Here is a 10260-nt window from a genome sequence, read left to right on the forward strand (position 1 = left end):
GCTAGTGCCAAGATTCGCGCTAACGTTCCGAATGAACGGCCAGCGAGCTGACCTGAGACGAATTGAGATTTCAGCTAGCTGAAAATTAGGAAAAGTGTTAATTTTCCATCACATGAGTAATCCGCGGCATGGCGACGCCCTCCAACACGCGATGGGGCGCAAGGGGAGAAGCCCTCTGGTGTTTCATCCTCGCGCGCAAGCGCTAGGGGACGTCTGCTCGCCGCTTTGCTCAAGCTCCTCACGGCGAGTTTGCCTATGACAAACGAATTCATTGATTCCTGAGGAATTTGCTATGGATTTGGCATAACTTAGATTAACTTACACATTATGGTTAGCCTTTGAGACATATTTGATGTTGTGTCAACTCCAAGTTCATATGCTAGAAAAATAAAATTATTCTACACGGGTCAATCAATTTTGGAGCAAAATTCGTATTATGATGTCGTTTTTTAATTAAGAAATTATTTCTTACTTATACCCGGTGCAACGCACAGGTATTTGTACTAGTATATATCTAACAAGAAACAGCCAGAATCCAATCAGCCTAATTTTTTCTTCACCGAGTCTGGTTTGTGGATGCCGCTACCAAAAAGTCCCTATTTTCTCATCAAGATATTGAAAGAACTTTTCTCATGTGGATCTGAGCCTCTTCATCTCATGGGCTCATGCCCATTGCGTTATCCAGCCCATCCAGAGCGGAGCGAGCCTTCCTAGCCCTGCCAAGCCCGTCTCGCTCTCCCATCCCACACCCCTTCCGGCGACAGCCTCTCCACCGCCGCCTCCGAAGTCTCTCCGGTAGGATAACTGGATCCTCCCGGAGAATAGTAGCGGAGTAAGAAGGAACAGAGAATTCGCCGGTCATGGCAGGTACGATGAACCCAAGCCCCGCCTCTTCCTCGCGTCGACTCCTCTATACACTTTCCCTTCTATGGTGGTACTCACTGCAATTTTGTGTGTAATTGCCGCATATGATGCTGCATCCGTGGATGGCATCTCAGACTACGAGCAGGAGCAGGAGATGGAGCTGGAGGCCCTGCAGTCCATCCTCATGGACGACATCAAGGGTTATTCTCTTCTTTCCTTTCCGAATTCCTCGCTCCTTTGCTTCTGTCTAGCTCGGCCTTGCTCTTCCTCGCTGATTTAGCCACTGTTGCTTACGGGATTTTTTTTTTTGGCAGAGATCGACCCCAGCGAGAGCGGGATCGACACCACGGCCCGCTGCTTCGAGATCCTGCTATCCCCTCAGGTATTTCCTGTCTTGCAGATGAATCAATCCGTGGTGTACATATTTAACGCACTTTATTGAATCTGGCCTGGGTGACAACGCTGAGCGTCACACATTTTGAGCTTCTTACAATTTCTATATGCTAGTCATATTTATGAATGCCTTTGCAATTTCCTTTGATGAAACCTGTGATTTATTCCTGCCTTTATATTGACCAGGATGATGATTTTGACGAGGCCGCTCGTGTGCCAGGTAAACGACTTTTATAGAATTGTATTCTTTATAGAAACACAAACGAGCTTGCATACATCCCAGAATGCTGGGTTCATATCAGATTTCATGTAACCTGGCCCCGGTTCGCAGTTCAAATGGCTCTGATATTTGCACACACTGAGAAGTACCCGGACGAGCCTCCACTTGTGAATGTCAAAAGGTTGAGTTATTTAACTTGATAGTCCAACATGGCTTTAAGCAAGGAATTGTGTGTGTGTGTATGTCTATGGATACTCTTGCTTTTGGTGCAACATGTACGCTTATTGTGTTTCTAAAACTTACTGTTGAATTATAACCAAAATCATGCAGTGTAAGGGGTATTAAACCAGAAGACCTTACATCCTTGAAAGAAAAGCTTGAACAAGAGGTACGTAGGTACTTCGTTTTGGCTCCAGTTTTCTTGTCTCGTTTGATAGTGCGGTAAAATGAAGCTAGCTGTCTTTGAACTTAAATAATTTAAATGAACCAAATAAGAATGGACTGATATCATATCATTATATTTGGCTGGAAAACTAGTGTATTTTTTTTGTCGAAAAACTAGCAGGAGCTCAATCAGTCAGTTACAAAGAGCAAAAGAATAATTGAATAGCCAAGTTTTTATGGAAAAAAATGGTGAACCTCTTTTGCGGACTACTCCCAACAACATAGCCAGTGATGTTGGCTAACTTGCACTGAAAAAGTGAACGGCTGGATAACTAACCACATAGACAACACCCACAATGCACTTTGGAGGCTCACAACGACCCCAACCAGCAATACCACACAAAACTCATAGAGACCCCAAACTACAAAGAAAGCGCTCACCTAATAGAGCTAGTTTTTTTTTTTGAAGGAAAGTTATAAGGGAGACCCTTGCAGTATAAACCAGAACGGATAACCGCGTCAAGGTGGTGGGGTTGTACATCCACTCCCCCAAGGCCCCAACTAAGTGAGCCAGGCTTACTTCTCGGGAGTCGCAAGGAAAATACACACATCTACAACAATACTACATTGTTATTACTAGATCTATGATGAAATATACTTTCTTAATGCGTACTTAGTTTTGTTTGAAGCAACATATTTTCATTAGAACTCATGTCCAAAGTGTCAATTTATTCACCATTTCAATATCTAAAGCAACCTATACGTTGACTCAGATGTACTATAGGAATTGTTAAAAGCTCATTTTGGCTCATATGTCAGTACTAGCTCGAGTTTTGATTGGGACCGCACGAAATTACAGTTTTTGAACATACTGTGCTCAAATATCACCAGATCTTAGGAGTGCATTATAGGTTGTGTGGCATATCATCAGTTACCTGCTATGTCATCTCATGTTCTGTTCAAGCTTCCAATCTTTTAGGCAACTGAGAATCTTGGCATGGCTATGGTTTATACTCTTCTCGACTCTGCTAAAGAATGGTTAACTGAGAAATATGGTCAAAATGCTGGAGATGGGGAATCTGAAGAAAATGAAGAACCAGCAGAGGAGGTTTGTTGTATTACTGTATCATGAACTATTGAAATTTGCTGTTATGTTCCCCTTTAGCTAATATAATTTTGATGCATATACTTTATGGTTGAAACATTTGCTGCTTGTTAGGTCATTGTACCCCATGGTGAAGCTGTTACTGTGGAGAGCTTTATGGCCTGGAGAGAACGTTTTGAAGCTGAATTAGCACTACAGCGTGCTAAGTAAGCATTCAAGTTTTTATTCTATTTTTATAATTACCTTGCTCTCAATGATCTCATGGATAATGGGATCTTCTTAGCATGATTTGTTTCCCTTCGAGAGCATATGTTTCCTAAATTTAGATGTTGATTGTTTCGACATGTGGTTACAGATAGTCTTTTGAATTTCATTATTTTTGCAGGCTTATGCCAGATTCAGCTCTTACAGCCCCAAAGGAAAAGAGACTCACTGGGAGACAGTATTTTGAAAGTGGAAGGCATATAGTGGTACTTTATCCTACATAAGACGTGTGCCATTGCCTGTGTTACATTTAGCCTTAGTGGCAACATACTTAGTGATATCCCTATGTACTGTTACCCAATTTTTTAAATTCATCAGATGTTTTTCGTATATTTTTTCCATTGAATTCACGTTACATGAATTGTCTTTTCAGAAAGGAGCAAGTACTCTTGCTGAAGAAGACGATGAAGAAGAGGAGGAGGACATCGAATTTGATGAAGATTTTGAAGGTAAGCTTCCTAGCACTTCTTTGTGGACTTCGGATATTGAGATTCACCTTACAAAGCCGGCATCCTAATGTTGGTACAGATGACGAGGAGGACATGCTTGAGCATTTCTTAGCAGAACAGACAGGGAAGTCATCAGCTTAGGCTTCAAGATCATAAGACGGGGCATGTTTCTGAAAATCTATTTGTAGGGAAAGCCCAAAGTGGTTATATATATGCTGCCCGTGATTTTGTTTTCACATCAATTGGCTGGAAAAAATACCGTGAAGAGGCTACGGAAGGCAGCAATGGGCTCTCGCACTGATCTTTGTTGAGGTGTGGATTATCAAAAAGCATCTGCATAATGTACTTCGGCATGTAATTTATCAGTGTTGTTCAGGGTTATATCGCTTATGTAAGGATCCTATTCTGTAAACAAGTCTGCCTGACGCTTTAACCAAAATTCTAGATCCCTGCTTCAGATAAATAGCTCCTTGATGTGAATTTTACAGCTTTTGCAAAAAGCTTATACATTATTTTCAGTCCTTTCAGAATAAGAGCAACTCCTAAGCATAAAATAATCGTTTCTGTTCCCTTCAATTTATACTGATGGGCAATAATGAATCAATACATTGGTGATCTACAACAGAAGCGGAAATGCAATTTTGATCTTAGGTGCATATGCTCCTGCTACAGAGAAAAACATTTTAAAATATCACAAAAAATACAAACACAAATTTCACGCGTATATGTCAACAATCCATATGTGTATGCCAAGTTTCGCGCGAAACCGGTAGGTTTGGTGTCCTGTGTAAAAATGACAAGGAAAACGTCTTGTGAAGAGCTTATATTTAGCACCAAATTTTAACTTTTTTACACATGACACAAAAAGTATCGATTTTTCGTGAAACGACTTTGCAAACACATAGAACATCAAGATGTATCCGTAACATTTTTTATCGGATTTTTTTGACATTATATAATATGTTGAAATTTAATTATAAAAACCAGGTGCATGTGCTCCCGGGAGCAGAAACAGCATGTCCAGAAGGAAGGCCCTTCTATATCTAGAACAGATCTTCTTTCCTATAAGGCCCAAAGATATATCGATTTGTGAGGCTAAGAATCCTCATGATAGATGACTGCAACAACCAGTTTCAAGCAAAACCCTATCAACGTGTAATTCTATTTCTTGACAGAACCAAACGCTTAGCTAGACACATCCTTGATCAGTCATGGCTTGTGCAATGTTGAGGAATGCAGATATATTTGCACCATGCACTAATGACCTGCAGACAGCAAGAGATAGATCAGATTCTGGGAGTGAAGCCAAGTGGAAGCATTGGAAGAAGATATCCACATAAATGCACAAGGAAACTAACTCTGGGTTCTCTTTCATGATGCCATAATCTTGAGCAGCTTTCATTGATCTGTCATATGTTTGCTTTACTGCGTCCTGTTTAAAACAAAAAAGAAGCTAAGCAGGTCTGTAGTAACATTGTATGACCCAACGGGCAGGAGCAGATCATACCTGTATTTTGTTCTCAAAATCTTCCACCGACCACTGCATCAAACTGAACTCAGAATTAAGTTCGAGTTCTCCGACTGCTACCTGTTTGTTATTCAAGAGAAACAAAAATAACAACATTAAAGTGGTCTCATCTTTTATGTGATTTTCATTAAAGTTGTTTGTGTGAAGTCTAGGTTAGCTTCCCAGTTAGAAAGTACAGCAACCATACTTGGAAGTTGAATTATTTGGTTTCGGAAAATGGAAAGAATTCAGACGGTGAATTACCCCACCAGCAGCAGTTGCCTTTGCTGGAGCGACATGAACTTTTGCCTTTCTTAGTATATCAACTGCTTGAGCAGTGCATGGCATATTTGAACCTGCAGTTGGCACGAATAATAATATCAGTAGGAGTTATATAATTAGACGGGAACCAAGAGGGCACAGTTCAAGAGTGCATACATTCTATAAGAACACGGCAACCAGAGGTGACTATTGCAAGAGCCTCCCCTTGGTCAATCTCATTTTGTGATGCACAAGGGAATGCAACATCACACTGCTCACCCCATGGTTTTGCATCATCGATGTACTTGGCACGTGGAAATGTTTTCAAATACTCCCTGTACGGTTAAATGGAAAATGGTATCTCAAAAGCTCAATAATTACAAACTAAAAATAAGGGAAAGGCAAGTACCCACTTGAGGCTCTTTTGCTGAGCCTTAATGTTCCTTATAAGTGAATATTTCACATAATCAAACCCGTCTCCATCTAATAGATAGCCTTTTGAATCTGCAACATTGGAGGTGTCCATCAGGTTTCACTGGTTAGAATTGATATAGCTACTGTACAAGTACCACAAAAGATTTTGATGGAGAAAAGAGTGCACTCTCTTTCTCTTATTTTGCACTTGAACCTTGTATGGATGTGGTTGCTTTCTATATAAAGCGGGGCGAAAGCATTTTCGGGAAGAGTGTACAACTATGAGCCCCATTATAAGTATACAATCATAAGGACCTTCGAAATCAGATATCAACTAGTCTAAATTTGTATGAGTAGCAGTATTCAATTCACGAGATTCTATGTGCCTCCGCATGCCGCGATCGGCTTGTTTCATAATAGAAGACTATTGATTTTGCCCATGCCAATAGTTGTACCCCATCACATTGTTTTTATTTTCCAAATAATCCAAGCTAAATTTGTATACCTGAGACTGTAACAGGGATAGCTTCACACGACAAAAGCTTTTCCAAGACATGCATTGCTATCTTTCCAGAGCCACTTATCGCACATCTGCACCATGCATATTATGATGCCGATGAATGGATAAAATACAACACAAAACCAAATATGTATATCTGTCAAAAACCTTAATCCTTTGAGCTCCTTGTTCATATCAGCAAGTACAACACGTGCACAAAATACCTACATACAATTTTGCAACACTTTTTTCAACAGGAAAAAATGACCAACACATGCGGCAAAAGTATTACTTTGTGAAAGAACTGCCACATGAAAAGATTTAGACTAATTGCTTCTCGAAAGAGAAGTTAAGATACCACTTTACCAGCCCATATCCAGTAGCTTCCGTACGGAAACTAGAACCAGACCAGAAGATTTTAGGGCCTGTAAAATTTCCCTGCATAAGGACAGGAGTGAATACTTAAATTTACAAGAAAGCTGCAAAGATTCATGAACCTAACATGTAAAAGTAGAAACAAGAACAATAGTAAACAAAACGAAATAGTGGAACCAAGTGACAAGTTCAGCATCAGAACAGGCGTACAAAGTTTTAATTAAATATCAAGGAACACTATTCTGTAATACAACTAGAGGTGCACATGAAACAGATTCTTGCTAAAACAAAACTGAACGAATTTTAACATAATGTTCGAATATTCTAAACAGAGAAGGCAAGTCTTTACTTCTTAGTCTAATAGCAATAATAGCCAGAGTACTCGAAGTAAAGGACTCCTAAAGAGGATCACAAGCATTATTTTGGGTAACATGTGTGGTGTACCTGAAAATGGCCAGAAAGGCGTCTGTACTGTCCAAATAGGTAGCCCATTTCCCTAGGACCAACACCAACATCTTCAGCAGGGAGATCCTAAGACAGAAACTGAAGCATAAATTCCTGGTTTAAATTATAGTTTTGACCACCATTTAATTCATTACAAAACAAAAAACTCAGTCTATACAGAAAAGACATAATCTCTGATTGTAAAGTACCTGATCAGGGCCCAAATATCTGTACAGCTCATCCATAAAACTTTGACAAAAACGCATTACCTGGCATTGACCAAATTCTTATTACGTGAAGCAAAATACTATTGCATGAAGGAAATAAAATACAACACAAGTACCTCACTTTCACTTTTACCCTTTGGATCAAAATCACTCCCTCCAGCAGCACCTCCAAGTTTATATAGTGACAGGGCATTTTTCAAAGTCTGCATAAAGACAAATAACTCAAATGCTATAGTGAGTCTCTAATAGGCTTTAATTTTGACATCCATTGAGAACAACCTCTTGGTTAAGTGGTCACTCTTCACTACCACAATCCAATGAATTCAGACATGATAAAATCATAAAATAGCACTGCAAACATTTTTTTTATAAAACTTGGCTCCATTGGCACACTAATAGACATGTATACCAACTGAGTGCAAAAAAGCATCCCACCCATGCACATCCACACAAATACCCTCATTTTGCACAGAAAATAAGACTGCTCTAATCATACCATTAGCTTTAGAAGCCTGTATGGAATAAGGGAAAACAACATAACAGTATTCGTAGAAGCTCAAGTTCATGTGTATTCCATTACTTGAGAAGTAACTCTATGCATTACAGCTATTAATCAAACGGAAAACAAGTTTGGTTATTTAGTGTATTATGATCACAGATGGTACAAGAATGAAATTCATATTTTAGCAGCAAGTTCATTTACATGCAAAATGCATTCAGGACAAGTACGCTAATACCTGCTCAAAAGCTAGAAACTTTGCCACACTTAAGTTCATGGAAGGATGGAAGCGAAGACCACCTCTGCATGGACCTAAAGCCTGACTGAACTGCACACGAAAACCTCGATTGACATGTGATTCGCCTCTGTCATCAATCCATGGCACTCTAAACACAAAACATCTCTCAGGTTCTAATAAACGCTCCAATATCTGAACATATCTGAAAAAAGACCATCAGGAATCATGTTACAATTGAGGCTTAGGCATACTGTCCCTCAAGAAGGGGAGGAGGAGAGAAAGAGAGAGTTACTGGGAGTTCTTCACCAAAACTGGTTCGATAGAATGAACCACCTCCTGGATAGACTGTATAAATTCAGCTTCATGAGGATCCTTGTTTGAGACAGACTCAAGTATTGAAGCTGCTGTTTTTGACAAAGCTGAAATGGGAGATGCACAATTCAGATAAAACCTTGAAATTTAAAATAGGTATATTATTAATTTGTTCCAATTTGATAGAAGATGGAGCGCATTGAAAAGGTTCTGACATTTAAGCATTTATAGTTACAAACTGTTTGATGGCCCTTCATCCTATCATTTGCTTAGACTATGTTCATTTTCTTATACTACTGAAGACAGAAGCACTTCCAAGTTCCCACTGCGTACTGGTGGCATGGGATCATCAAAGCAACGAATTTCAAAAGTAAGAACATTATGACATACTAAAAAAATCAAGTTATGTATTTCCCACAAGTCAATTTAAACTATTTACACAGGAAGTGAAGAGACTTGCCTGAATACCTAATTAATAAACCAGTACACACTCCTAATTCCTACAAACACCCAACAAGCAAACCCATAGCTTAATCGCAGGAGCTCAGACATGATGACCAACCTTTGACATAGACCGGCCTCTCTATCTCAGGACTCTGCACCTTCTCCTTGGACGCAGACTGTAGTCGGAGCGCCTCCTTATGCAGCAAGCTATTGTTGTGCTCTTCGAGGGCACTCATCTGCATGTTCCTGCTCCCCTCGTTCCCATAGGGGTTCCGGCGATGTTTCCGGCCGAACTCCTTGCAGACAGTGCAGAAGATTCTGCTGGTGTTGTCGTGCACGGCCACATACGCCCACTTGTAGGTGTCCGCCCACTCTTCCCGCCATTTCTTCACCACCTTCTTCTTCTTCTTGGTATGCGGCAGCAGCCTGAGTGTGCCTTGGTGTTCCTCCCTTTGCGGCGGCGTGGGCTGCGGTTGGCCGTCCACCGCGGCAGGCTGCGACTGCGAGCACGGGATGAGGAAGCCCTTGTGGTCGTCGGCGGGGACGACGGGGTCTTGCGGGGAGGGGACGGCCACGAGCGCTGCGTCGGAGAAAGAGGGATCCTCACAGCACTGGTCGATCTCGAGGTCGATCTCCTCGCCGATGCCGCGGACGGACATGTGGTGCTGCTGCTGCCGCTGCGCCTGCCCCAACAGGTTGATCTCGTCCATGGACGAGCTCATGCGTACGCGCGTGGCGACATGCCGGGCAGCGGCAGGGGGGCTCGATTCGCCTCTCCTGCCTACCAGCAAACCCGGCTGTGTGGGGGATTTGGCTCTAGGGTTTGGGAAAATTGGGAGGCGCAGAGGCGGCGCCGGCGACCGGCGGGTGGTGAGATCGAGAAATGCACCGATCTTCCGCACGGAAAAGAAGAGTAGGAGGCTCTGTGGTAGCGGCAGAGACGGTGGTCGCCGAGGGCGAGGGCGAGAAGACACTGCCGCACTGGCCGCTGCTTGGTCGCGTTTTCCGACAAGGCAGCAACAAACGGTCACAACAAGGCCGTGGTCCAGGCGGGTGCTGTATGCCGACCCGGCACGGACCAGGCGCCGCACACCCCCCAGACGGGTTGTTGGCCGGCCCAACGTTCCTCCTATTTTTCTTTATCTTTTTTCTGTTATATTTTTCTTTTTACGTTTTTTAAAAGCTGATTCTTTTTCGATCCGATTTTTTAAAATCTGGAATTTTAAATATTAGTTTTTTCTGAAATTTAAAATTTTCAAACTTCGAACGTTTTTCGAATTTGAACATATTTAAATTTTAACATTTTTAAATTTGAATTTTGTTATTTTTTAAAATGTTTTAAATATGAATATATTTTAAAT

General features: G+C 41.4%; 2 protein-coding genes across 6 annotated transcripts; one reads left to right on the plus strand and one right to left on the minus strand.

The window, feature by feature from the left end:
• Positions 1-707: 707 nt before the first annotated feature.
• LOC127318362 (uncharacterized) lies at positions 708-4142 on the plus strand. Its single transcript, XM_051348845.2, has 11 exons — positions 708-867; positions 999-1064; positions 1179-1246; positions 1444-1477; positions 1589-1658; positions 1808-1865; positions 2841-2969; positions 3081-3172; positions 3352-3436; positions 3604-3679; positions 3759-4142. Exons 1-11 carry the CDS (start codon positions 861-863, stop codon positions 3818-3820), a joined length of 747 nt encoding a protein of 248 aa, XP_051204805.1. The 5' UTR covers positions 708-860; the 3' UTR covers positions 3821-4142.
• Positions 4143-4641: 499 nt separating this feature from the next.
• Positions 4642-9916, minus strand: LOC127318361 (uncharacterized). 5 transcript variants are annotated; one of them, XM_051348844.2, is made up of 15 exons: positions 9018-9913; positions 8436-8562; positions 8144-8345; positions 7523-7609; positions 7389-7448; positions 7180-7266; positions 6727-6798; positions 6529-6584; positions 6367-6452; positions 5861-5951; positions 5625-5782; positions 5451-5542; positions 5187-5267; positions 5038-5111; positions 4645-4944 (listed from the first exon to the last, which is right to left on the minus strand). In XM_051348844.2, exons 1-15 carry the CDS (start codon positions 9619-9621, stop codon positions 4869-4871), a joined length of 1953 nt encoding a protein of 650 aa, XP_051204804.1. In that variant the 5' UTR covers positions 9622-9913; the 3' UTR covers positions 4645-4868. The 5 variants fall into 5 exon arrangements, 3 of the variants coding, with proteins under 3 accessions (XP_051204803.1, XP_051204802.1, XP_051204804.1); XM_051348842.2 differs by having other exon boundaries at positions 4643-5111; positions 9018-9915; XR_007861788.2 differs by lacking the exon at positions 4645-4944 and having other exon boundaries at positions 5032-5111; positions 5456-5542; positions 9018-9915.
• Positions 9917-10260: the final 344 nt, after the last annotated feature.

Source organism: Lolium perenne, chromosome 3 (genome assembly GCF_019359855.2).
Source record: "Lolium perenne isolate Kyuss_39 chromosome 3, Kyuss_2.0, whole genome shotgun sequence".
Classification (NCBI taxonomy): domain Eukaryota; kingdom Viridiplantae; phylum Streptophyta; class Magnoliopsida; order Poales; family Poaceae; genus Lolium; species Lolium perenne.